General features: G+C 36.3%; 1 protein-coding gene across 3 annotated transcripts in view; it reads right to left on the reverse strand.

The window, feature by feature from the left end:
• Window positions 1-24,378, reverse strand: part of ARHGEF12 (Rho guanine nucleotide exchange factor 12) — a 144,120-nt gene that overhangs the window by 60,152 nt on the left and 59,590 nt on the right. For 2 of the 3 annotated variants that reach the window (XM_082659429.1, XM_082659428.1), the window contains exons 2-4: window positions 20,771-20,794; window positions 19,160-19,245; window positions 17,495-17,551 (exon numbers count right to left, since the gene is read on the reverse strand). In XM_082659429.1, coding sequence (XP_082515555.1) covers window positions 17,495-17,551; window positions 19,160-19,245; window positions 20,771-20,794 — 167 coding nt within the window. Of the gene's footprint in view, window positions 1-17,467; window positions 17,474-17,494; window positions 17,552-19,159; window positions 19,246-20,770; window positions 20,795-24,378 lie in introns of those variants that run through there. The other variant, XM_082659430.1, reaches the window with a different exon arrangement.

Here is a 24,378-nt window from a genome sequence, read left to right on the forward strand (position 1 = left end):
CTGGGAGAAAATATTTGCATTACAAATTATCTGATAAAGCACTTGTACCCAGACATATATTTAAAAAAACAACTCTACAACCCAATAATGGAAGACACATTTTAAAGGGACAAAAGATTTGAACAAAGAAAGATACACCAATGGCCAATAAGCACATGCAAAGGTGCTCAACATTTGCAGTCTTCAGGAAAATGCAAATTAAAACCATAATGAGATACCACTATACACTAACTGGAATGGCTAAAAATTAAAAGACTGATAAATACCAAGTGCTAACAAGGATGTGGAACAACTAGAACTCTCATACATTGCTGGTGGGAATGTAAAATGGTGGAAATTTCTTATAAAGGCAAGTATATATTTACATATGACCCAGCAACTTCACTCCTAAGATAAATGAAAACTCATGTCCACATAAAGACTGGTAAACAAATGTTCACAGCAGTTTTGCTCATAAGAGAAAAAAACTAGAAACAACTCAATTGTCCATCAACAGACAAATGGATAAACAAACTGTGGTACAGTCATTACAATAAAATACTACTTAGCAAGAAAAAAAGGGAACTACTCACACAGGCAACAAACACGGATGAATCACAAAAACATCATGTTAAGCAAAAGAAGGCAGATACAAAAGAGAGTACACACTACATGATTCCAGTGTAGAACAGGCAAAAAGTAAACTAGTAAGGAAAAGCAGATTAGTGGTTGCCTAGGGGCAGGATGGGGTGGAGAGGTAAGAATGACTGCAAAGAGACATGAAGGAACTTTTTGGGTTGATGGAAATGTTCTATACATTAATTAAGGTAATGGTTACATGAGTATTCATCTGTCAAGACTCAGTGAACTGTACACTTAAAATGAGTGCATCTTATTTTATGTAAATTAGATCTCAAAAAAGTTAATTTTCAACATTTAAAAATTGAGTGAGACCTCAATTCTAGAGACTACTAAGTACTAAACAGTATTTGAATTCACAGTGTCACCACTCCTACAAAATAGGAAACTGCAATGGGGTCAGAGGAAAGATAACCCATCAGAATTTAACCATTTTTCTTTTGTTTAATGTTGCTTCCTTCAACTAATTAGGAAAAACTCTAAATAGAATGGGTATAAATACATAAAATCAAGGAAAAAGACATTCTTTATAAATTTCTAGTACATAATACAATAAATATAAATATCAGAGAATAATGTTTTACAGGAATCTTTTAAAATGAACACCCACTTTTAGAAACATAAACATCTGATGCCTTTCTTTACAGTCATTTGAAATTTCAAAATAAATTACATACTTTGAATTTTTAAAAGTCAAGACAACTGCAGCACTGAATATATATATTTTTCGTGCTATAATCATCCCTCCCAGTTATCTCATCTCACTTCCAAAGGGCTGAAAATGAGTGAACTGAAGGATTCTAATATTGATGTTTCCTGTGCTAAGCCACTGGGCTTCTCAAGCAGACTTTCTTCCAGGTCCCTGTAGTGAATCGGGTACTTGTACACAATGAGGGAGAGGAGTAGTGGGGGTTAAGAGTTTGCTATGTTTATGTATTTCACTTGAATATAATGTACCTAAAGTATTTAGCTTAATGCCTGACAAATACTAAGGGTTCATAAATGTTAGGTATTATTTTATTATGACTAGGGGTGGGTTGTGCTTGGATTTTCCTGCTCAGAAATATATTACTCATTTACCCATGCCATCAATTAAAAATACATTTGTGGGGGCTTCCCTGGTGGCGCAGGGGTTGAGAATCCACCTGCCGATGCAGGGGACACGGGTTCGTGCCCTGGACCAGGAAGATCCCACGTGCCGCGGAGCAGCTGGGCCCGTGAGCCATGCCCGCTGGGCCTGAGCATCCGGAGCCTGTGCTCCTTAACGGAAGAGGCCACAGCAGTGAGAGGCCCGTGTACCACAAAAAAGAAAAAAAAGAATACATTTGTGTTAACGAACTCCTATCATTAATGTAAATGCTCCTCAGAAGGATCAATTCTCATTTATGACGTCTTTGTGTGAATTTTGTTTTGGTTTAATAGACCAGCAAATTACTTTGAGATGGGGAAGGAAGTAAGGAAATTTTACAGAGCTTCTTGTGATAGGTAACTTTAGAAGATGAGAGCATGACACCCTCAAGAAACAAATCATCTCCTCTTATAAAACTTTCCCTAAATAACAAGACTGTGTTAGGTGCCCCCTTCTAGACTCCCACTGCACCCTCTATTTACTCTCAGAGTATCTTTGTCACTCACAACTGATTTGTATTTGTTTTTATCCTCTCATTAGATTAAATACTCCCCTGAAAGGGTTCAGGGGCTCTATCTTGTGTACAAACTTATCTCAGGACCTGGTATATGTTCTGGCATAAAAGGAAATTTTTTTAAATTGCTAATGAATTAACGAAAATCACAAAAGTATAGGAGTCTAGAGATGAACGGAAGCTCAGAAAGGGAGGTGATCAGAGAGAAAAAAAATACGACTACACACAGTTAACTTTAGCAAATATGCTTAGGGTCCTAACAGACTGCTAAGCACTGAAAGAATTTATTAGGGTTGCCTCAGAATACTGCAAACCTGTATTCTCCAATTCAAAACTGTTCAGCATGATAACTTTCCCCTTTAATTCTACATTAAAAGGAGAAGATAAGGAACAAAGAAGAAAGAGGAAAAAGGGAAAGAGCTATGTGAGCATCATATTCATCTTTTTCCTCTCCTCAACACCACTATACTGTCCATTTAACAATATTATTATTCTAAGTCCATCTACTAATCTGAGACTCTGATATACTTGAATATCTAAGAATTACTAGACTACCAATACAAAAAGAAAACATACATACATAGCCAATTCAGAATCTGTAGAATTCAAATTACTGAAATGTTCTACTTATTGTAGACCAGAAGCTATTTTAACCCACCACACAGGATAAACTCCACCCTTAACATTGACATCACCAATACTGACTATCATATTTTTGAAATGTCCTTTTTGACAAAAAAAAAAATCCACTTTGCTTTAGCAAATTTGTATTGAGCATCTGTCTGCTCGTTATTTAACACTGTAACCTGCAGGTGTTATGAGGAATACAAAACAACTAGGAGTCTTTGCTCTCAAAGAACTTAAAATCTTGAAAGGGAAGGATAATAGAGAAACAAAGAGAGAAACAATCTAACTAAAATGATATGATAACAGGCCCTATATGTTATTAAAGAAGGGAGAGAGAAAAGGTGGACTCCTAATTCCAAAATAATCATTTTTGAATTTCATTAATTAAAAAAAAAAAAAACTTTCCATCATTTTAACTTTTTCTGGTTCTTACAAACACATATAACCCATGGTTGGTTTGTTGGCTTATTTTGCTAATTCCCTTATTCTCTGGTATAAAGAGTATTAATTATAATCACCATACAAGTGTGTTTATCTCTGAATTTTTTTTTTTTGCGGTACGTGGGCCTCTCACTGCTGTGGCCTCTCCCGTTGTGGAGCACAGGCTCCGGACACGCAGGCTCAGCAGCCATGGTTCAGGGGACCAGCCGCTCTGCGGCATGTGGGATCCTCCCGGACCGGGGCACGAACCCGTGTCCCCTGCATTGGCAGGCGGGCTCTCAACCACTGTGCCACCAGGGAAGCCCCATATGAACATTTTTTTCCACAACTATCTAGTTTTTTGTTTTTAAAAAAATAAATTTATTTATTTATTTTTGGCTGCATTGGGTCTTCGTTGCTGCGCGCGGGCTTTCTCTAGTCGCGGCGAGCGGGGGCTACTCTTCGTTGCGGTGCGCAGGCTTCTCATTGCGATGGCTTCCCTCGCTGTGGAGCACGGGCTCTAGGCAGCTGGGCTTCAGTAGTTGTGGCACACGGGCTTCAGTAGTTGTGGCTTGTGGGCTCTAGAGCGCAGGCTCAGTAGTTGTGGCGCACGGGCGTAGTTGCTCCGCGGCATGTGGGATCTTCCCGGACCAGGGCTTGAACCCGTGTCCCCTGAATTGGCAGGCGGATTCTTAACCACTGCGCCACCAGGGAAGCCCCACAACTATCTAGTTTTTAAGTGCATACGGAATATTGGTAACAAAGTGCATCTCTATTATCATGCTTACAAAAAAGCACTTCTTTTGTACCAGACTGTAAACTTCTAGAAAGCAGGTACAGTCTCCTATTTTCTTGATATCTATCCCTTAACATAGTACCTGGCATATAATAGGTGCTCAATGAATATTTACTAAGTAAATCTGAACTTATTTTATAAATAAATCATACTCAGTCACTTTTCAGGAAACAGTAAAATCATATCCATGAAAACTATGCCAAGTAGAGAAATACTCCTACACAGACACTAACCTTCTGCCCTGGCTAAATTCTAACCAAAGTAATTTGATACTCCATCTACCCTAAAATAACTCCTCTAGTTCTTTACTTCCTGCCTTTTAAGGAATATGATATTTCACCTGGAAGCTGATAATAAATGTCATGCTTCATACTATCAGTGAAGTAAAGATAGATGGTCTACCAAATTTATGTAAATATTATCCTTTCCTATTTTTTTTCTCTTTAGAAACAAAGGACATGTTTTCCTGTTATAATAATGTGACTTTTTTTCTTTTTAAATGCTTTTTTACTGAAGTACCATTAATTTATAATATTCTGTTAGTTTCAGGTATACAGCATAGTGATTCAGTATTTTTGTTATAATCTATTACTACAAGATACTGGATATAGTTCCCTGTGCTATACAGTATATCCTTGTTGCTTATCTATTTTATATATAGTAGTTTATATCTATTAATTCCATACCTCAAATTTGTCCCTCCTCCCTTCCCTCTTTCCTTTGGTAACCAAAAGTTTGTTTCCTATATCTGTGAGTCTGTTTCTGTTTTGCATATATTGATATATTCATTTGTATTATTTTTTAGATTCCACATATAAGTGATATCATACAGTATTTGTCTAAGCATAATGCTCTCTAGGTCCATCCACATTGCTGCAAATGGCATTATTTTTCTTTTATGGCTGAGTAATATTCCTTGGTGTGTGTGTATGTGTCTCTATGTGTGTGTATACACAAGACATCCTTTTTTTGAAACTGAACTATAGTTGACCTACAATATTGTGTTAACTCCAGGTGTACAGCTAAGCGATTTAGTTATATACATATATATATTTTCAGATTTTCCATTATAGGTTATTACAAGATGTTGAGTGTAGTTCCTGTGCTATATACATCTTCTTAATTCAATAATCTGCTGACAAGCACTTGAGTTGCTTCCAAATCTTGGCTGTTGTAAATAGTGTTGCTATGAACATTGTGGTGCACATGTCCTTTCAAATTAGTGTTTTCGTTCTTCCAGATATATAACCAGGAGTGGAACTGCTGACTCATATGGCAGTTCTATTTTTAGTTTTTTAAGGAACCTCTAAACTGTTTTCCACAGTGGCTGCACCAATTTACATTCCCTCCAATGGTGTACAAGGGTTCCCTTTGCTCCACATCCTCTCTAACACTTATTTGTAGACTTTTTTTTTTTTTTTTGCGGTACACAGGCCTCTCACTGTTGTGGCCTCTCCCGTTGCGGAGCATAGGCTCCGGACGCGCAGGCTCAGCGGCCATGGCTCACGGGCCCAGCCGCTCCGCGGCATGTGGGATCTTCCCGGACCGGGGCACGAACCCGTGTCTCCTGCATCGGCAGGCGGACTCAACCACTGCGCCACCAGGGAAGCCCTAGACTTTTTAATGGTAGCCATTCTGACAAGTGTGAGGTGATACTTCATTGTGGTTTTGATTTGCATTTCTTAATAATTAGCAATGATGAACACCTTTTCACGTGCCTGTTACCCATCCGCATATCTTCTTTGAAAAATGTCTATTCAATTCTTCTGCGCATTTTTTGATTGGTTTGGGTTTTGTTTTGTTTTGTTTTTCAATATTGAATTGTATGAGCTGTTTGTATACTTTGGATATTAACCCCTTGCTGGTCACATCATTTGCAAATATTTTTCCCCATACCATAGGTACTCTTCGTTTTCTGCTGTGCAAAACTTTTAAGTTTAATTAGGTCCCACTTGTTTATTTCTGCTCTTATTTCTTTTGCCTCAGGAGACTGATCCAAGAAAACTTTGCTACAATTTATATCAAAGAGTGTTCTGCCTATGTTCTCTTCTAGGAGTATTATGGTTTCAGATTTTCCATTTAGGTCTTTAAACCATTTTGAGTTTATTTTTGTATATAGTGTGAGGGAATGTTACAATTTCATTGTTTTACACATGGCTGTCCAGCTTTCCCAGCACAACTTGTTGAAGAGACTGTCTTTTCTCCATTGCATACCTTGCCTCTTTTGTTGTAGATTAATTGATTGTAGATGCATGGATTTATTTCCGGGCTCTCTATTCTGTTCCATTGATCTATGTGCCTGTTTCTGTGCCAATACCATGCTGTCTTGATTACTGTAGCTTTGTAGTATAGTCTGAAGTTTGGGAGGGTTATACCTCCAGTTTATTCTTTTGTCTCAGGATTGCCTTGGCAATTTGAGGTCTCTGGTAGTTCCATATAAATTTTAGAATTATTTGTTCTAGTTCTGCAGAAAATGTCCTGGGTACTTTGATACGGACTGCATTTAAATCTGTAGATTGCTTTGGATAGTATGGCCATTTTAATATTAATTCTTCCAATCCAAGAGCCTGGGATATCTTTCCATTTCTTTGAATCATCTTCAATTTCCTTCATCAGAGTTTTACAGTTTGCAAAGTAAAGTTCTTTCACTTCCTTGCTTAATTTTATTCCTAGTAATTTTATTTTTTTGATGTGATTTTAAACAGAATTGTCTTTTTTACTTTCTCTTTCTGATATTTCATTATTAGTGTATAGGAACACAACAGATTTCTGTATATTAATCTTGTATCCTGCATCATTCCTGAATTCATTTATTAGTTCTAGTAGTTTCTCAGCAGAGAATTTAGTATTCTCTATAATAGAGTATCATGTCATTTGCAAAGAGTGACAGTTTTACCTCTTCCCTACTAATCTGTATACCTTTTATTTATTTTTCTTTTCTGATTACTGTGGATGGGACTTCCAATACCATGTTAAACAGAAGTGGTGAGAGTGAGCATCCTTGCCTTGTTTCTGAATTTAGCAGGAAGGCTTTCAGCTTTTCACTGTTGAGTATTACGTTGGCTGTGTGTTTGTTTTACCTTTACTATGTTGAGATATGTTCCCTCTATACCCACTTTGATGGGAGTTTTCATCATGAATGGATGCTGAATTTTGTCAAATGCTGCTTCTGCATCTGTTGAGATGATCATGTGACTTTTGTCTTTCCTTCTGCTAATGCGGTGTATCACATTGATTTGTGTATGCTGAACTATCCTTGTGACCCTGGAATAAATCCAACTTGATCATGGTATATGATCCTTTTTATGTATTGTAGGATTTCGTTTGCTTATACTTTGTTGAGGATTTTTGCATCTATATTCATCAAAGATACTGGCCTGTAATTTTTTATAATGTCTTTGTCTGGTTTTGGTATCAGGTGGCCTCATAGAATGAATTTCGGAGTGTTCCCTCCTCCTCAATTTTTTGGAATAGCTTAAGAAGGATAGGTATAAGTTCTTTATATGTTTGGCAGGATTCCCCTGCAAAGCCATCTGGTCCAGGACTTTTGTTTGCTGGGAGCTTTTTTTTTTTTAATTATAGACTCAACTTCACTTCTAGTGTTCAGTCTGTTCAAGTTGTCTGTTTCTTCTTGACTCAGTCTTGGCAGGCTGTACGTTTCTAGAAATTTGTCCATTTCTTCTAGGTTGTCCGATTTGTTGGCACATACCTGTTCATGGTATTCTCTTATGATTTTCTGTATTTCTGTGGTATCAGATGCTATTTCTCCTCTTTCATTTCTTTTTTTTATTTGTTTGTTTTGTTTTTTGGTATTTTTTTAATTGAAGTATTGTTGATTTACAATGTTGTGTTAATTACTGTTGTACAGCAAAGTGACTCAGTTATACATATATACACATTCTTTTTCATATTCTTCTCCATTATGGTTTATCACAGGATATAAAATATAGTTCCCTGTGCTATACAGTAGGACATAAATGTTTATCCATTCTATATATACCAGTTTGCATCTGCTAATCCAAAACTCCCAATCCATCCCTCTCCCACCCCTCTCTCCCTTGGTAATCACCAGTCTATTGTTTACGTCCGTAATTCTGTTTCTGTTTCATAGATAGGTTCGTTTGTGTCATATTTTAGGTTCCACATATAAATGATATCATATGGTATTTGTCTTTCTCTTTCTGACTTACTTCACTTAGTATGATAATCTCTAGCTGCATCCAAGTTGCTGCAAATGTGGCATTATTTTGTTCTTTTTTATGGCTGTAGTATTCCATTGTATATATGTACCACATCTTCTTTATCCATTCATCTGTCAATGAAAGTTTGTTTCCATGTCTTGGCTATTGTGAATAGTGCTGCTATGAACATAGAGGTGCATGTATCTTTTCGAATTATAGGTTTGTCTGGATATATGCCCAGGAGTGGGATTGCTGGAACATATGATGATTCTATTTTTAGTTTTCTGAGGAACCTCCATACTGTTTTCCACAGTGGCTGCACCAACTTACATTCCCACCAAAAGTGTAGGAGGGTTCCCTTTTCTCCACACCCTTTCCAGCATTTGTTATTTGTAGACTTTTTAATGATGGCCATTCTGACAAGGGTGAGGTGGTACCTCATTGTAGTTCTGATTTGCATTTCTCTAATACTTAGCGATGCTTAGCATCTTTTCATGTGCCTATTGGCCATGTGTATTTCTTCTTTGGAGAAATGTCTATTTAGGCCTTCTGCTCATTTTTCAATCGGGTTGTTTTTTGTTGTTGTTGTTGAGGTGTATGAGCTGTTTGTATATTTTGGAAATTAAGCCCTTGTTGGTCACATCATTTGCAAATATTTCCTCCCATTCTGTAGGTTGCCTTTTCATTTTGTTTATGGTTTCCTTTGCTGTGCAAAAGCTTATAAGTTTGAACAGGTCCTATTTGTTTATTTTTGTTTTTATTCTCTTTCATTTCTCATTTGCATCCTTTTTTCTTCTTAGTGAATCTGGCTAAAGGTTTATCGATTTTATTTGTCTTTTCAAAGAACACCTTTTGGTTTCATTAATCTTTTCTATTGTTTTATCTCTAATTAATTTATTTCCTCTCTAATCTTTACTATTTCCTTCCTTCTACTGACTGTGGGCTTTGTGTGTTCTCTTTCTAAATCTTTTAGGTGGTTAGGTTGTCATTTGAGATTTCTCTTGTTTCTTAAGAAAGGCCTGTATCACTATAAACTTCCCTTAGAATTGCTTTTGCTGCACCCCATAGATTTTGGAAAGTTGTGTTTTCATTTTCATTTGTCTCAAGGTATTTCCCAATTTCCTTTTTGATTTCATCATTCACCCATTGGTTTTTCAGTAGCATATTGTTTAGTCTCTACATGTTTGTTCTTTTCCTGTAGTTGATTTCTAGTTTCATACTGTTGTGGTTGGAAATTATGCTTGATATAATTCCTATGCTCTTAAATTTGTTGAGGCTTGTTCTGTAACCTGGTATGTGATCTATCCTGGAGAACGTTCCATGTGCACTTCAAAAGAATGTGTATTCTACATTTTTGGGGGGAATGTGGTGTCCTGTAGGTATCAATTAAGTCAAAGTGATCTACTGTGTCGTTTGAGACCTCTGTTGCCTTACTGATTTTCTGTCTGGATGATCTGTCCATTGAGGACAGTGGGGTGTTAATGTCTCCTACTATTACTGTATTACTGTCAGTTTCTCCCTTTACATCTGTTAGTATTTGCTTTGTATATTTAGGTGTTCCTATACTGGGTGTGTATATCTTAACGAGTGTAATACCCTCTTCCTGCATTGATCCCTTCTTCATTGTATAATCCCTTGTATTGATTCCTTTATCCCTTCTCTGTCATTATAGCTTTCGTCTTAAAGTCTACCTTGTCTGATATGAGTATTGCTACCCCCACTTTCTTGTTGTTTCTGTTTGCATGAAATATCTTTTTCCATCCTCTCACTTTCGGTCTGTGTACATCTTTCACCCCGAGGTGAGTCTCTTGTAGGCAGCATATTGAAGGCTCTTGTTTTCTAATCCAGTCAGCCACCTTATGTCTTTTGATCGGAGCATTTAGTCCACTGACATTTAAAGTAATTACTGATAGGTATGTACTTATGTCATTTTATTCCTTGTTTGGCAGTTGTTTTTGTAGTTCTTTGTTCATTTCCTCTTCTTTTTGTTTCTGCCATTGTGGTTTGATGATTTTCTTTTGTAGTATGCTTGAATTCCTTTCTTCCTTTCTTTTACAGTACCCTCTACTGTAGGGTTTTGATTTGTGGTTACCACTGGGTTCATATATGTTGACCCATAATTGTATCTACTTGCTTTAAACTGATAATCATTGAAGTTCAAACATTCTAAAAGATCTACATTTTTTACTCCTCTCCCACATATTTTGTGTTTTTGAGGTCATATTTTATATCTTCATGCTTATCCCTTTACTGTTTATTGTATTTATAGCTGCTTTTACAATTTTTTAAAAGTGATCTTCAATCCTTACTGTATATTTACCATTCCCATTGGGATTTTCCCTTTCCTGTAGATTCTTACTTCTTTTCCATTTAGAGAAGACCTTTCAACATTTCTTTTATGGTAGGCTTAGTATTGCTTTATTCTTTTAGTTGTTGCTTTTCTGAGACATTATTTACCTCTCCTTCTATTCTAAATGATAATCTTGCTGGGTAGAGTACCCTAGATTGCAGGTTTTTCCCTTTCAGCACTTTGACTATACCATGCCACCCCCTTCTGGCCTGCAAAGTTTCTGCAGAGAAATCAACTGATAGCCTTATGGGGATTCCCTTGTGTATACCTCTTTGGTTTTCTATTGCTGCCTTTAGACTTCTCTCTTTACCTTTAACTACCTTTTGCCATTTTAATTATGATATGTCTTGGTGTGGGTCTGTTTGGGTTCATCTTGTTTGAGACCCTCTGTACTTTCTGTATCTGTTTCCTTCGTTAGGTTCGGAAAGTTTTCAGTCATACTTTCTTCAAATACATGTTTGATCCCCTTGTCTCTCTCTCTCCTCTTTCTGAAACCCTTTTAATATAAACATTGGCATGTTTTATATTATCCTGAAGTTCTCATATGTTGCTTTCATTTTTTTTTATTTGTCTTTCTATTTGTTGCTTTATTGGGTGATCTGCATTAGTCTATCCTCTGGATCACTTATGCGTTCTTCTGTGTCATTCAGTCTGCTATTCGTTGCTTCTAGACTGCGTTTTATCTCAGAAGTTGAATTATCTATTTTTTATTGGGTCTTCTTTATGGATTCTAGTTCCATGTTAAAATGATCTGTGCTTAGATCAGTTCTCTTTCTTAATTCATTTAGCATTTTTATAACAAACTTCTTGAATTAATTATCTGGTAGACTGATTATCTCTGTTTCATTATTTATTTTTTCAGGGGTTTTCTCTTGCTCTTTTGAGAGTAGTTCCTCTTCCTTACCATTTTACTTAATGTTCTCTGTCTCTATGAATTTAGGTGAAATAGTTATCCATTGTGGTCTTGAGGGATGTTTTTATTTGGGAGCATCCCACTGTAGACTGTATATGCCACTGTCTCTGGTGTGAGGGCTGAACTTGATGTAGATGCCAGCCACATTTTTCCTCAGGGTATGCTAGCCACTATCACCTTGATAGGGAGTGTGGCTGGTGTTGGGGGAACTAGAGGCTGCACAGGGTCTAAGGCTAGATTTCCTCTCTACTCAGTGGCAGTCACCGCCTCGTCAGGGGTGGAGTCTGCTCTCAAGTTGCTGGAGCAGAATCTCTGATGGTCAGGCTCCAACTGGCTCTGTTCCTTTTAAATATGTGTTTTGATGGCAAGCCAGTACCTGCATACTCCTCACAAGTCGAGTCTAGGCTTCTCCAGCCTTTCTATTTGTCCCACTGGTTCTCCAAGCAGCCAAGGAGGCCTGTCTCCTCTACACAGGATCCCAGAACTGGGATGCCCAGTCTGTGGCTCCCCAGGGTGAGTGTCCACCCATGCTATCTCCCTTTTCCTCTTAGTTCCCTTCTAAGGGCAGAGATCTCAGCCTGATGTTTTTCTTCCCATCCTACCCAATTATGTGGGACTCTTTCTTGCAGCCTTGGTTGTATAGGAGTTTTTCTGCCAGATTCCAGTTAGTTTTCAGTGAGAATTTTTCCTCATGTGGATGTATTTTTCATGTTTTTAGGAGTAGATGAGCTCCATATCCTCTTACTCCACCACCTTGATCCCCCTTTCCAATGCAGCATTTGAAACCCATATAAAAAAGACTGTTTTTTTTACTCAAAAGTGAATTATCAAGGATTGTATTTTGAAAGTGAAAAAAATTAAGTCTTTGTAATGCTTTGCTGTGGGGAGGGGAAGAAGTCTTTAAGGTATTCTGAAAAGGTGAAAAAGTACTCTCAAGTTTCACTGTCATACATTCCTTGAACAATGCAACAACTATATTGCCAAACAGAAAACGAATGAAAATGCAAGGCAACATGCTAAACCTTTCATACTGCATTTACTTTAGGAAAAGCACATTAGTCTTTCTTCACCTTTGATTTTATTGTATGACCAAACTTCTCTAAGTCTCACCTCTTAAAAATTAGCTTCAGGGAAGGGTGTGGAGAAAGACCATGTGCAACTCCATAAAAACAGCTCATTTTTAAACTGCGGGCAGACATCATGTTTTATGAGTTAGACCTCAGATAATCCTTTGATTAAGAAGTTTCTTGATTCTAAATGCATAATGCTGCCAGCAAGAGGAGGCTTAAGTTCCAAGCATGCCGATTTCATTCTTTTAGACTATAACCAACAGTAAGTCTCTTTTCAAAGTTACATTTTCTTCTACCTTAAAATTTTTCAAAGGAAAGAAAAATCCAATTATGATGAATCAACATTGTATTCCATCAATTCTCTTTACTAAAATACTTCATCCCAATCTCAACAACCACTCATTCAAAACTCACTTAACTGAGTGACTCCAGTGTGTCAGGCCTTATGGGAGATGCAAAGATGAATGTAAATACAAATAACTTGATACAAAGCAGGATGTCAAAGTTGAGACAACAAAAGTAACTGGGTAAACCTAGGAAACCCCTATGAAAGAGGCAGTATTTGAACCTAGGCCGTGAAGGATGGGGAGAATTCTAATAGCGAGTTATAGGAGATAATCCATTCAAAACAATGGGAATGGCATGAGCAAAGAAAGAGGACCAAGCCACATTTGGGAAAGGAAAATTTGGAGGACAGTCTGGTACTTTTGGGTGAACCGTACTAGATTGATGGAGAATGATGAATTGGAAACAAATTATGGCATATCTTAATAACTATTTGTACTTTCCCAAAAAGTGAATGACCAAATCCTTACTTTAGTAACACTCATCTGACTGAATACAGTAGAATGGAGAAAAGGAAGTGAATCAATGTGAAATAAACATGAAAGAAGGTTATGGGTCTATTAAAATAGTCTAATGACATGATGACAAACTGAACAAAGCAGTGGAGATGAAACCAAACAGCAGGGGGTGAAAAATAATGTGATGGCAGAACCAATTAAACCTGACAAGTAGTTGACAATAAGGGACAAGAGAAACGGAGAAGTCAAAGATAAATTTAAGAAAATAAGACTAAGTAAATGGGAAAATGACCAAGTCATTGAAAGAATCAGGGAAATCAAGGGGAAGACTGATTTCCAGCCATAGTTAACAATGATAAATTCCAGATTGCTCATATGGATTTTAAGGATAGTTAGAGTGCAAGGATTCAGCAAACAGTTATAAATATGAGACTGGAAACAGGGAGAAAGATCAGGGACAGAAACTTGAGTCATGCCTATATTTATAAGAAGGAAAAAGAAAGCAAGTACAGAAAAGACAAAACCATTATAAAGAGAAAAGAAATAGGTTGATTTAATATTATATACACCAAAGAAAGGGCATCAACATTGCCTAATGGCACAAGGGGAAGGTGAGAACTGAGAAAAAGTTCATAAATTTTCAAGTTGGATATTTTGATTCACCTTCCAGATAGTATGTGTTCAGATTTTAAGAGGTTAGGAAGTGAGTGATTTATGAGGACACAGAAGGTTCATGCAGAATGCTCTTTGCAAGGTTGAAGAAAGAACAGAGAATAATAACTTGGTGAGAGTAAAAATCAAACCAAGAAGTTTTCATTTGACAGATATGAGAAGCTGGAATAAAAAGAAATATGAATTAAAAGAAAAGACACTCTGAAGTATCCAAACCTGGATATTTCAAGACCTAACAATTCGCTTCTGTTATGGACTAAATGTTTGTGTCACCCCCACAAAATTCATATGTTTAAACCCTAACTCTCAACATGATAGTACTTGGGAATGAGGCCTTTGGGGAGGAACTGGGGTTAAATAAGGTCATAAGAGTGAGGCCCTCATGCTGGGATTAGTATCCTTATAAGATACCAAACAGTTTGTTCTGTTTCCCTCTCTACACATGCTTGCACCAAGGAAAAGACCATGTGAGCACAAAGCAAGAAGGTGGCCGTCTTTAAACCCAGAGAAGAGCTCTCACCAGAACCTGACCAATGCTGGCAGCCTGACTGCATATTTCTAGTCTCCAAAACTGTGAGAAAATAAAGTTCTGTTGTTTAAGCCAAGTCTCTGGTATTTTGTTATAGAAGCCCCTCTGGTATTTTGTTACAGAAGTCTTTTTGAAATAGACTAAGACAGTTTCAAAAAGACATGGTTTATTTTCTTGTACATAATATCATCAGCTGTAATCTCTTCAGGACACCAAGACAGAAGCTGTAGACTAACTCAAAATTGCCCTGTTAAATCTCTCATATTCCTCAAACCCCCACAAAATTTCTCTATTACGATATTAGTAAGGAAAATAGAAAATTAAGCATCATTAAAATTGCAGATCAGAAAATATACCTGTACATGGTCAACAGACTCCAAAAGGTTCAGAGGGGAAAATAAGGGGAAAAGGAACAAATATTGACCTACTGCGCTGGGCAGAAACTTAACAAAGAAGTGAATACAAAACAAACATTTGGTTTCCTCTTAAAATGAGCAAAGTAAATCTATCTCACAAAATGGCTCTAAAAATGGCTAGGAAAGTTTAAATAAATAATTTGTAAGTGAATGACTAGTATTTGTGTGAAGTACCCAGCTAACAATTTTACCCCAAGAGAAGACAATGTATAATCTTAGAAGTTAAAAGTGGGCTTGTTAAGAGACCCTACACTAAAGCAATGTCACCAGTTGCTATGATTCTACTCAGTCATATTCCAGTATTTCCAAGCTTTCCATAACTCTCTAGAGATTCCTTTTCACCCACGCTAACTGCACACAGTCTGAAGAAGTCTATTCACACAGGTGATAAAATATTTGTAATGTCAAAGAGATTTAATTTAGCATGCTAACTCTGTTCTGATCAACTCATCCCTCTCAAAAGTTCTTTTGAGAACTCATGGCTCAGTTCCTTCCAAAAAAGGTATTTCAAGGGTTCTCAAGAAACAAACACAGAGAAGCCACACCTTACTTCCCCATTACCACTTAAAATGTTTCTATTACTACCAAGCCAATGGCATGTCTGAACTAGTGTTAATATTCCCATCTCTGGTAAGAAAAATCTTAGTATACTATTTCTAGTCATGGATTCCTAAATTGTTAGTCTCATCCAAAGCAAACAGCAAGCTTTTGCATACATACCACAGATCTAGGAAAATGGTGGGGGAGATGAAATTACAACATTGCAAAGGTTGCTGGAAAAGAATGGTGCTATAAAGATAGTGTTCACATTCCTAAGAAGAGAATAAACCATAGGAAGTTCTTTATATAGAACAGAAAGACACGGTCTCAAGAACTTATGAGGAGCCAAATACTTTGGAAGGAAGAAAAAGCATGAACTTGACATGCTATAGGGCATGGCACACATTTCCTGTTGAACTACTGTAAAAGGTTTAACTACACAGAAAAAGTACTGGTCACATAAACCCAAGCAAAGAACTATATGTATGTATCTAACACAAAAGCATTAACTGATTTATAATCAAACACAGGCCTCATAATACTAAATAGTATCTGACATTATGTGTTCAAGTGTCAGGAGATATAAATTATAAAGTATCTTAAAAGAGAAAGGGGGCATTTTCATGTATTTTTTCCTTTCATGTGTATATCAAGCTAGGAAACAGCTACACCCAAGGAAACTTCCACTTGATAAGACTTTCAGCCTCTATTGGAGAAGACCTGGTTTTCCTTTGAGGCCAAATTTGGATTCTTCTTTTAAAAAAAAAAACTTACTGGTCTTTCAGAGATTATTTTAAAAGTCTAGGGCTTCCCTGGTGGTGCAGTGGTTGAGAGTCCACCTGCCGATGAGGGGGACACGGGTTCGTGCCCCGGTCCGGGAAGATCCTACATGCCGCGGAGTGGCTGGGCCCGTGAGCCATGGCCACTGAGCCTGCGCGTCCGGAGCCTGTGCTCCGCAACGGGAGAGGCCACAACAGTGAGAGGCCCGCGTACCGCAAAAAAAAAAAAAAAAAAAAGTCTAGGTTCCAGGCAGTGCTTCTCTTATCCACTTTTCTCAAAACACTAATTAGATGCCAAATCAAGAAAAGAGGACAGGTAAAACTATGCAGAAGGAAAAGGAAAAATATGTCTGAAATTCACAAACATGGTTTATATTATCTTTGGAAGACAGGACATAGCCTGGAAATATTAGTGTTTTAATCATCTGTTGCAAAACTTGACCATTCAGGTTAAAGCTGCTCTTTGTGAAGATTATTTTTTAAAGGTGTCATTCTGAAATTTTCCCATTCAGAATAAGCTTTAGGGAAACTTATGAAAGGCAGAGACATTCTTCATGCTACAAAAATAAAATGCTTAGGCTATTTTTGCTGTTGTAGATAAATTACACAAGAACAGCATTTCCAGATGATGAGGCAATTAAAAATAAACAATTAAAAATAAAATTAAAATTCCAAAGAACTGCTAACACATCAAACTATACCAGTACTATACTTAGAGAAAAAGACTGGTAGCACTGATGAAATTCTACATGATCCAAACTCTGCAAACGGGACATGGGAAGAAAATGCCAAGAATTCAAAGCTCATCCATGTTATTTGGAGAAACTTGACCCAAACATATTAGAGATAATCACTTTCCTAACATAAACAAGACGAAAGAGAAGATGGGTAATGTGCCTATTCTTACTCTACAATGTTAGTTTCTAGCAACCTTAAGCTTCCACATCACAGCCACATTAAAACCCCAGGCTCCCTTTCCCTGCAATAGATCATGCCATGCAGAGCAGACACAAAAGAGACTGCAGTTAAAAAAAAAAAAAAGAAAGAAAGAAAAGAAACAGCATGAAGCAAGCTCCAAGGTGCAAGGCTGAATTGGCTACATTAGCTTACCATATATCTCGGGCTACATTAGCTTACCATATATCTCGGATCTACTCTCCTCTGAACTAGACTTTGTCTTCTTGGAGGAGCTATCTGCACAGGAGCGGGAGAAAAGGAGAGAGATATAGAAAATATGGAGACCAATGTAAGGGGAAAAATTCATGGGGGAAAAAAGAATGAATCATGATCAAGTTAAATCGTGCAAACACAAAGTATGAACATCACAGGTGATAGCCCTTAGAATAGTCACGAACAGCACAGGTAATGACATACTTTAGATTTATCAAAGAAAAGACAGTGCAATAAAAATATGTAACAAAACAATACATGAGAAGTCTACAAAATATATCATCTGACAATTGTAGAGATGACAAAAGCACTAAAAGCTGTAATAATCTCATTATGAGGCACTGAATACCACTTTGCTAACCTGTCTTTGGAGATAGGCACATCACAGATGACCAATACAGAGTTAAGTCAATCTAACAAGACTATAATGCTTCCATGAGCACAGGGCAGAAACATGTGACACTAATTATCAAGACAGTAACTAATCATATAAATGAAAGCCTCTGAGCCCTATGACATCAAAATTAGGTGTCAGAAATAAAGGATTTTTCTTAATGGAGATGCAAGAACTTACATATTACATACTTCCACCACCAAAGCCTCCTACATTGATGATTGGGATTTTTCACCTACCACCCAAGATGCAGGTAACTTAGTAGCTATTCACCTCCCATTCTTCCCTTCCTAGATAATATTTATATTTTTCAAAATAAACTAGCAGTCTATACTAAAAGTATAAACAACCTTAATTAGACACAAAAAATACTCCATTAAAAATTAAAAATTTTACTTCTAAGTGAAAATACTTAAAAATAGATATATTTATGTATCTGAGACCTTAGCATTTACTTACTTCATCTTTTGTCATAGGAACATACAAGTAATAAAAGAGTATATGAACAAAGAATAAGTTTCAAATGACAAAAGCAAAATTATCAAGCAATTTTTATAAATTAAATACTGAGTGGGTTTACAAGGGGAAAGCAAAGGCCTATACATTACAAGAGGGGTTCACCCTATAGATACAAAATTAAGAATATAAACAGTCAAAAGTCTACCAGCATGAAAACTCTAGGAAAGATCAACACTACTGAGGTTGAAAGACAGCTGTCTGAGTTTAGAATACTCTTTGAAGAAAAAGGGATTTCTATTCATTTGCTTATTCTAAAATGAGATGATCATCAATTTTAAATTATTTTATCTAATACTCCAATTTACCATGATCACACCTGAATTTTTAGATGACTACAGAATATGTAGTTGTTATCAAGCCTTGATTATAGCCTTGATTTTATAAACATACTACTGTTCATACCTAGGATTTACCCAAGTTCTTGGTCTGACCAAAATCTCCAATTATGATACAATAACCATTTCTATTATCATCATTATTTTAAAATATAATAGAGTCTATAACGATGCTTCCATAGTGGAATCCATAGTGTTGAAAGTTAAAAATGCTTGTATTCCTCCTGAGTGCAAAGGTTTTATATTATGTAATTGAAGAGGAAGGAGAGTCTTAAACAGATCAAACAGCTACTGCTGAGTGTTTCAGGTGGTCATGCAGCTTAAAGTGTTATTACTGGAAACTTCACTACTCTCAATATTCTTTGGCAGAACAAAGCGCTTTACCTGTGGGGTCAAAATCATGTGATGTACTGCGCTCAACTTTCTGCTTCTTATCTGTTGGTGACTCTCGGTTCAAAATACTTCCATGCCTAAATTAAATAAAAGCAATTAAATATTTTACTATAAGGAAATAATTGGAATAAAAACTTAATTTAAAAATCCCAAGTGTGTCTTACAAAGAGAAACCAAGAAATCAGTTTACCTTACACAGTCTCATAAAACTCTCTAATTTATATTTTTCAAGAAGTTTTAAAATTCAGTCTATACTATGTTTAATACAGAGTCTATTTACCTGGTTATAAAAAGTGCTTAAAAATAATGAGTGGTATTTAGTAATAAAGTCTATTTTATTCTGAGAAATAACTGCTTAAAACCTTTTAGTGGTTTTCACAGGTTAATCACTATTATTTCCATTTAACAGATAAGAGAACAGTACCTAAAAGTAATTAAACATATTCCCCAACCCTATGTATATTATGGCCATGTTCAAAAACACTGTGTAAATACAGCATGGATGAGAACAGTTTTAAAAAAGAAAAATCTTAGGCAAGGCTTTTTTTTTAAAAAAATTGGGGTATAGTTGTTTTACAATGTTGTGTTAGTTTCTACTGTACAGTGAAGTGGGGTTCCCTGTGCTATACAGCAGGTTCTTTTTAGTTATCTATTTTATACACATTAGTGTATACATGTCAATCCCAATCTCCCAGTTCATCCCACCCCCCCACCCCGCCCCGCCCCTGCTCTCTCCCCTTGGTGTCCATACATTTGTTCTCTAGGGCAAGGCTCTCTTAAAGCCTGCCTATAATTCTTGCCATAGAAGTCTTTCCAAGGCCCAGATGGCATAAGAATTATTATTTTTCCTATGACCTACCCAATTATACTTGATCAGATAATGGCTGGGCAGCAAACAAGACCACTACTATAATACATACACTTCTAATTACTTGAAATGCCAAGATTAGCATTGGTATCCTGGACTATGCCATCACTAGAAATGATAAAAGTACTGTAATAATTAGGAATGACATACTACCTACATTTTAAATAATACATACAACAATTAAGATGAAAGAGAAAAAAGATGCTGAAGAACGAGTACTGAGGAAGACGCATTTAATCCCAGGAAATGAATAAATATGGAGATACAGGCACAGACATATTTGGACATTTTGGATTTTTTCCTTTACTGTCTTAGGGTAATTAAGACTGATCCAGTTTGTCAAAGTTCATTAACTAAAAAGGCAGTTACAGTTACCCAAGTGATAAAACACATCAAAAACTGGCAATCCATTTACACTCCCCAAGCTACTCACAACTGAAAACAGTCACAATAGATTTTTAAATTAAATCTCTTCATAGGGAGTGATCTTAAGTATCAATTTGAACAAACTTTTAAAATGCTTATATTAAAAACATTGGAAATGTTATCAAAATAATGCTGTCTTCCAGAAAAAATATGCAACACCTGTTATATTTTAAATTTGTAAAACATTTTGAAACTTTAAACTACTTAAATCCACATTTTCTAAAACCACAAAAATGTACCATAATTTTGAAGGAACACTTCTAAGTAAAATTTAACCTAAACATATGAAGTGCAACTGAACAACTTACCTTATAGGTTTTTTGAGGGGAAACCTGAAACAAAGAAAAAACAAAAAGAATAGATGTAGTTATTTCACTTGCAAGATTGTTATTAAGCTTATTCATTCTACAAAACCAGAATAAGGGATTTAAATCTTATACTAACTTTCCCAAAGCAAGATTCAACAAACAGGTGGAGTTGGATACCATTTTTTAACATCTTAACTACTTTGTTAAATCTTAAATTGCAGGTGTATTTACCATCAGCTGTCCCTGAGTATGGGTTCTCTTTTTAAAAATTCAAATAATAATAGCAATAGCTACATTTATTGAGAGCTTAGTAGATGTTAAGCACTATTCTAAACTGTTCACTTGTAATATTTTTTAATCCTAAAAAAATAACTACGAAGATATTATTTCCATTTTACAGATTAAAAAAACTTAAGCAAAGAGAAATATTTTACCATTAAAATATTATATTTAGTTTTCCTAGCAAAAGTTCCTTCTTCACCTTTCCCCATTCAAAATATCTGGATACTTATTACTGCTCTATTGGTTGGTCTGTGTCTAACCTTTGATCATGATTAAATCATTCTTCTCAATTATTTATGTATAGGTAATACCAGAAATCTAGAAAAAATTACCACTGGGGTACTATCAGTTATTAAAAATATATTCCAAAAGTAGAAAACAAAGGTACTTTAAATGTTTTTTCAGTTTGTAAGCTAAAAGAACTACAGCCTTTTCTCCTGGTTGTCTTTTTTAAAGGAAATATTACTGGAGGCTTCTTGATAAGAGTTTGATGCTATACATAAATGCTAACCTAAGTCTAAAAGAGTGTTCTCAAACATCCTCCCATTCCTCTTCTCATTTCTGTCCTTTTTAGAATTATCTCAACCTATAACATTTTATGTAAAGATTATTTAGGTGATAAGAACAGGGCTTATTAAGAATATCAGTAAATTTTTTTAAGGCTACTAGTAACAGTAGTAAGAAATAAACATAAAATGATACCTGACTATTTTATTTGGCATGGAGGTAGTTTAGTTTAAAAAAAAAAAAACCTTAGTCTAAATATAACTTTAATTATAAATCCCTTTACCTCCTATATAAGTAAAAATTGATTCAAAGAAAAAGAGAATCTAAAAACTTCCCTAATAAGCGATAGCATATTAACTCTACGACCAAGTTAGGGATAATAAGGAAAGGGGGTTCTGGGATAAAAGAGAGGACACTGCTCTAGAGAATATACTGATTACAAAAGATAACCAAACCTTCAGAAATAAGAGTTCCTAAGTAGTCCATCCTTACTTGTTGGGGGAGGTGGGAGGGAATGGGATTTAAATTTAAAGATGAACATAAAAGTTGGCAGAAAAGAATTCCCAGCTGAATTTCTGCAAAGGACAATACCTGCAGTTAGCAACCTTAGCCACTTGGCCTGACAGCCATTATAAAAGCTCCTACCCAAAAACAATGCTGCTTGCGTCAGAAACTGCATCATCCAGAGAGATTCTGGTAAAGAAATCTGGAAGTTCCCAGACTACTGACTGTAAACCAGTTTCCTGAGTTATTTTCTCTTACAAGGGAATGGAAAGGAAGGGAAAGAGGACAAAACTGGAATGAAAAGATAAAGAAGAAGGACCGCCCTACAGTATAACTTGCTTATCATAATCGACTTACTATATTCAGAAAGTACAAAGAACTTTTCTCAAGAAAAGCTTTATTTACATCACAATACTTTTTCTCTAGTCACCAAATTCCACTTTAAAGTATGTAGTAAAACAAACAAATATGTATGTACCTATGTATGTGCAGTCGCATGTATGCAAGCAACAAAGTCAAGGGCCCTCCTGGCTATTTCATTCTTCCCTCTGCTCCAGCTAAGAAAATCACCAAGAGAATCCCATGGTTTTGTAAAATCCCTACCATCTGCTGGATATTGAGATGAAGATGTAATCAGATAGCTGGAAATAGAAAGCTAGAACTCCAAAGAAAAACTTGGGGCTAGAGTTGTAGATTTGAGTCACCAACCCACTGATGGCCATTGAAATTTAAAACAGCAGGTAAAGAGAAAACACCAAGGATCAAATCCTGGGGGGAAAAAACCTAGCTTCTGAACAACTGAGAAAGGATGTGAGAGCCAAAGAAGGAGATTAAGAAGATAAATCAGAATGGAGAAAGGGTTGCCCTAGGAACCAATAAAGAAGAGGTAATACTATCAAATGCTACAGAAAGGTAGGTCTAAAGGCTAAGAAATGGTCATGTTCTAAGCAACAGAGTAACCCAACACAAGGCTGATGAAACAATTCTGGTGTACAAAATCCCATTTTCAAGTCCCTGTCCATTGTATAGTCCAATCATAAAATTGTGAAAATCTCCCTTGGTTAGATATTTAAGTACAACAGCTGTATCTGAATGCTGACATGTTGGATATGCCTAATTAATCAAACGTGTCTGGCTTTTGAAAGTATCATATTGATGACATGGACATTTAGTCAACAATGAACATGTTTCATGCATATTTATATATGTGTATATGTATGCTGCTAGTTATAAGACAAAGTCAAACTGCCAATATGAAGAACCATAATGTGTAAAGAAAAGGGTTATCAGGAATTTGAGCCATTGGGATAAGGTGACTAGATGCCCCTATTTTTGATTACCTATACTAAGCATACTCGTATGCCAAAAATCCTAACCAAGGGCCTTAAATGTCACAATACTTTCACTCACTTGACTCACGATGCCTTTTCCTTGTTAGTTCTGAGCTCTAGCATTAAATCACTAGGTAGCAATATACAGAGGCCTCCCCCAATTCTTTATTTTCCCACTCCTCCCAATATGTTATTATAGAGGGAAATGTGATTTGGTAATTAAATAACCCTAACCTATAATTAATATATACTGGAGTAAAACTTCCATTTTTTAGCCAGGTTTTTTGTTTTTTGGGGTTTTTTTAATAAACTTATTTATTTAGTTTTATTTATTTTTGGCTGTGTTGGGTCTTCTTTGCTGCACGCAGGCTTTCACTAGTTGCAGCAAGCGGGGACTACTCTTCGTTGCGGTGTGCGGACTTCTCATTGCGGTGGCTTCTCTTGTTGTGGAGCACAGGCTCTAGGCGCGCAGGCTTCAGTAGTTGTGGCATGTGGGCTCAGTAGCTGTGGCTCGCGGGCTGTAGAGCGCAGACTCAGTAGTTGTGTTGCATGGGCTTAGTTGCTCTGCGGCATGTGGGATCTTCCCAGACCAGGGCTCAAACCCATGCCCCTGCACTGGCAGGCGGATTCTTAACCACTGTGCCACCAGGGAAGTCCCAGACAGGTTTAACTATTCTACAATATACATACACATACACAATGTTATAATTGTTTTTAAGATTTTACAACTTAAAACTTTTAAGATCGTTAAACAGAATTTCTTCTGGATCTAAAATATTGCAAAGAACAGCCAAAGTTTTGTGTCATCACATATTTGCTTATAATAAATAGCCTACTAGAAATCGTATTTTCCTTTTATTGATTTTGGTGAGAAGAGCTAGCCTTTTGATACTACTCCAGTGAGAAGTGTTCTGAAAGCAGAAATAGGGATATCACAATCAAACCTTAATTCCTACTCTCTGCCTCCTCCAAGATATTAGATTT

The sequence above is a fragment of the Grampus griseus genome (genome assembly GCF_964374135.1).
Source record: "Grampus griseus genome assembly, chromosome: 8".
Classification (NCBI taxonomy): Eukaryota; Metazoa; Chordata; class Mammalia; order Artiodactyla; family Delphinidae; genus Grampus; species Grampus griseus.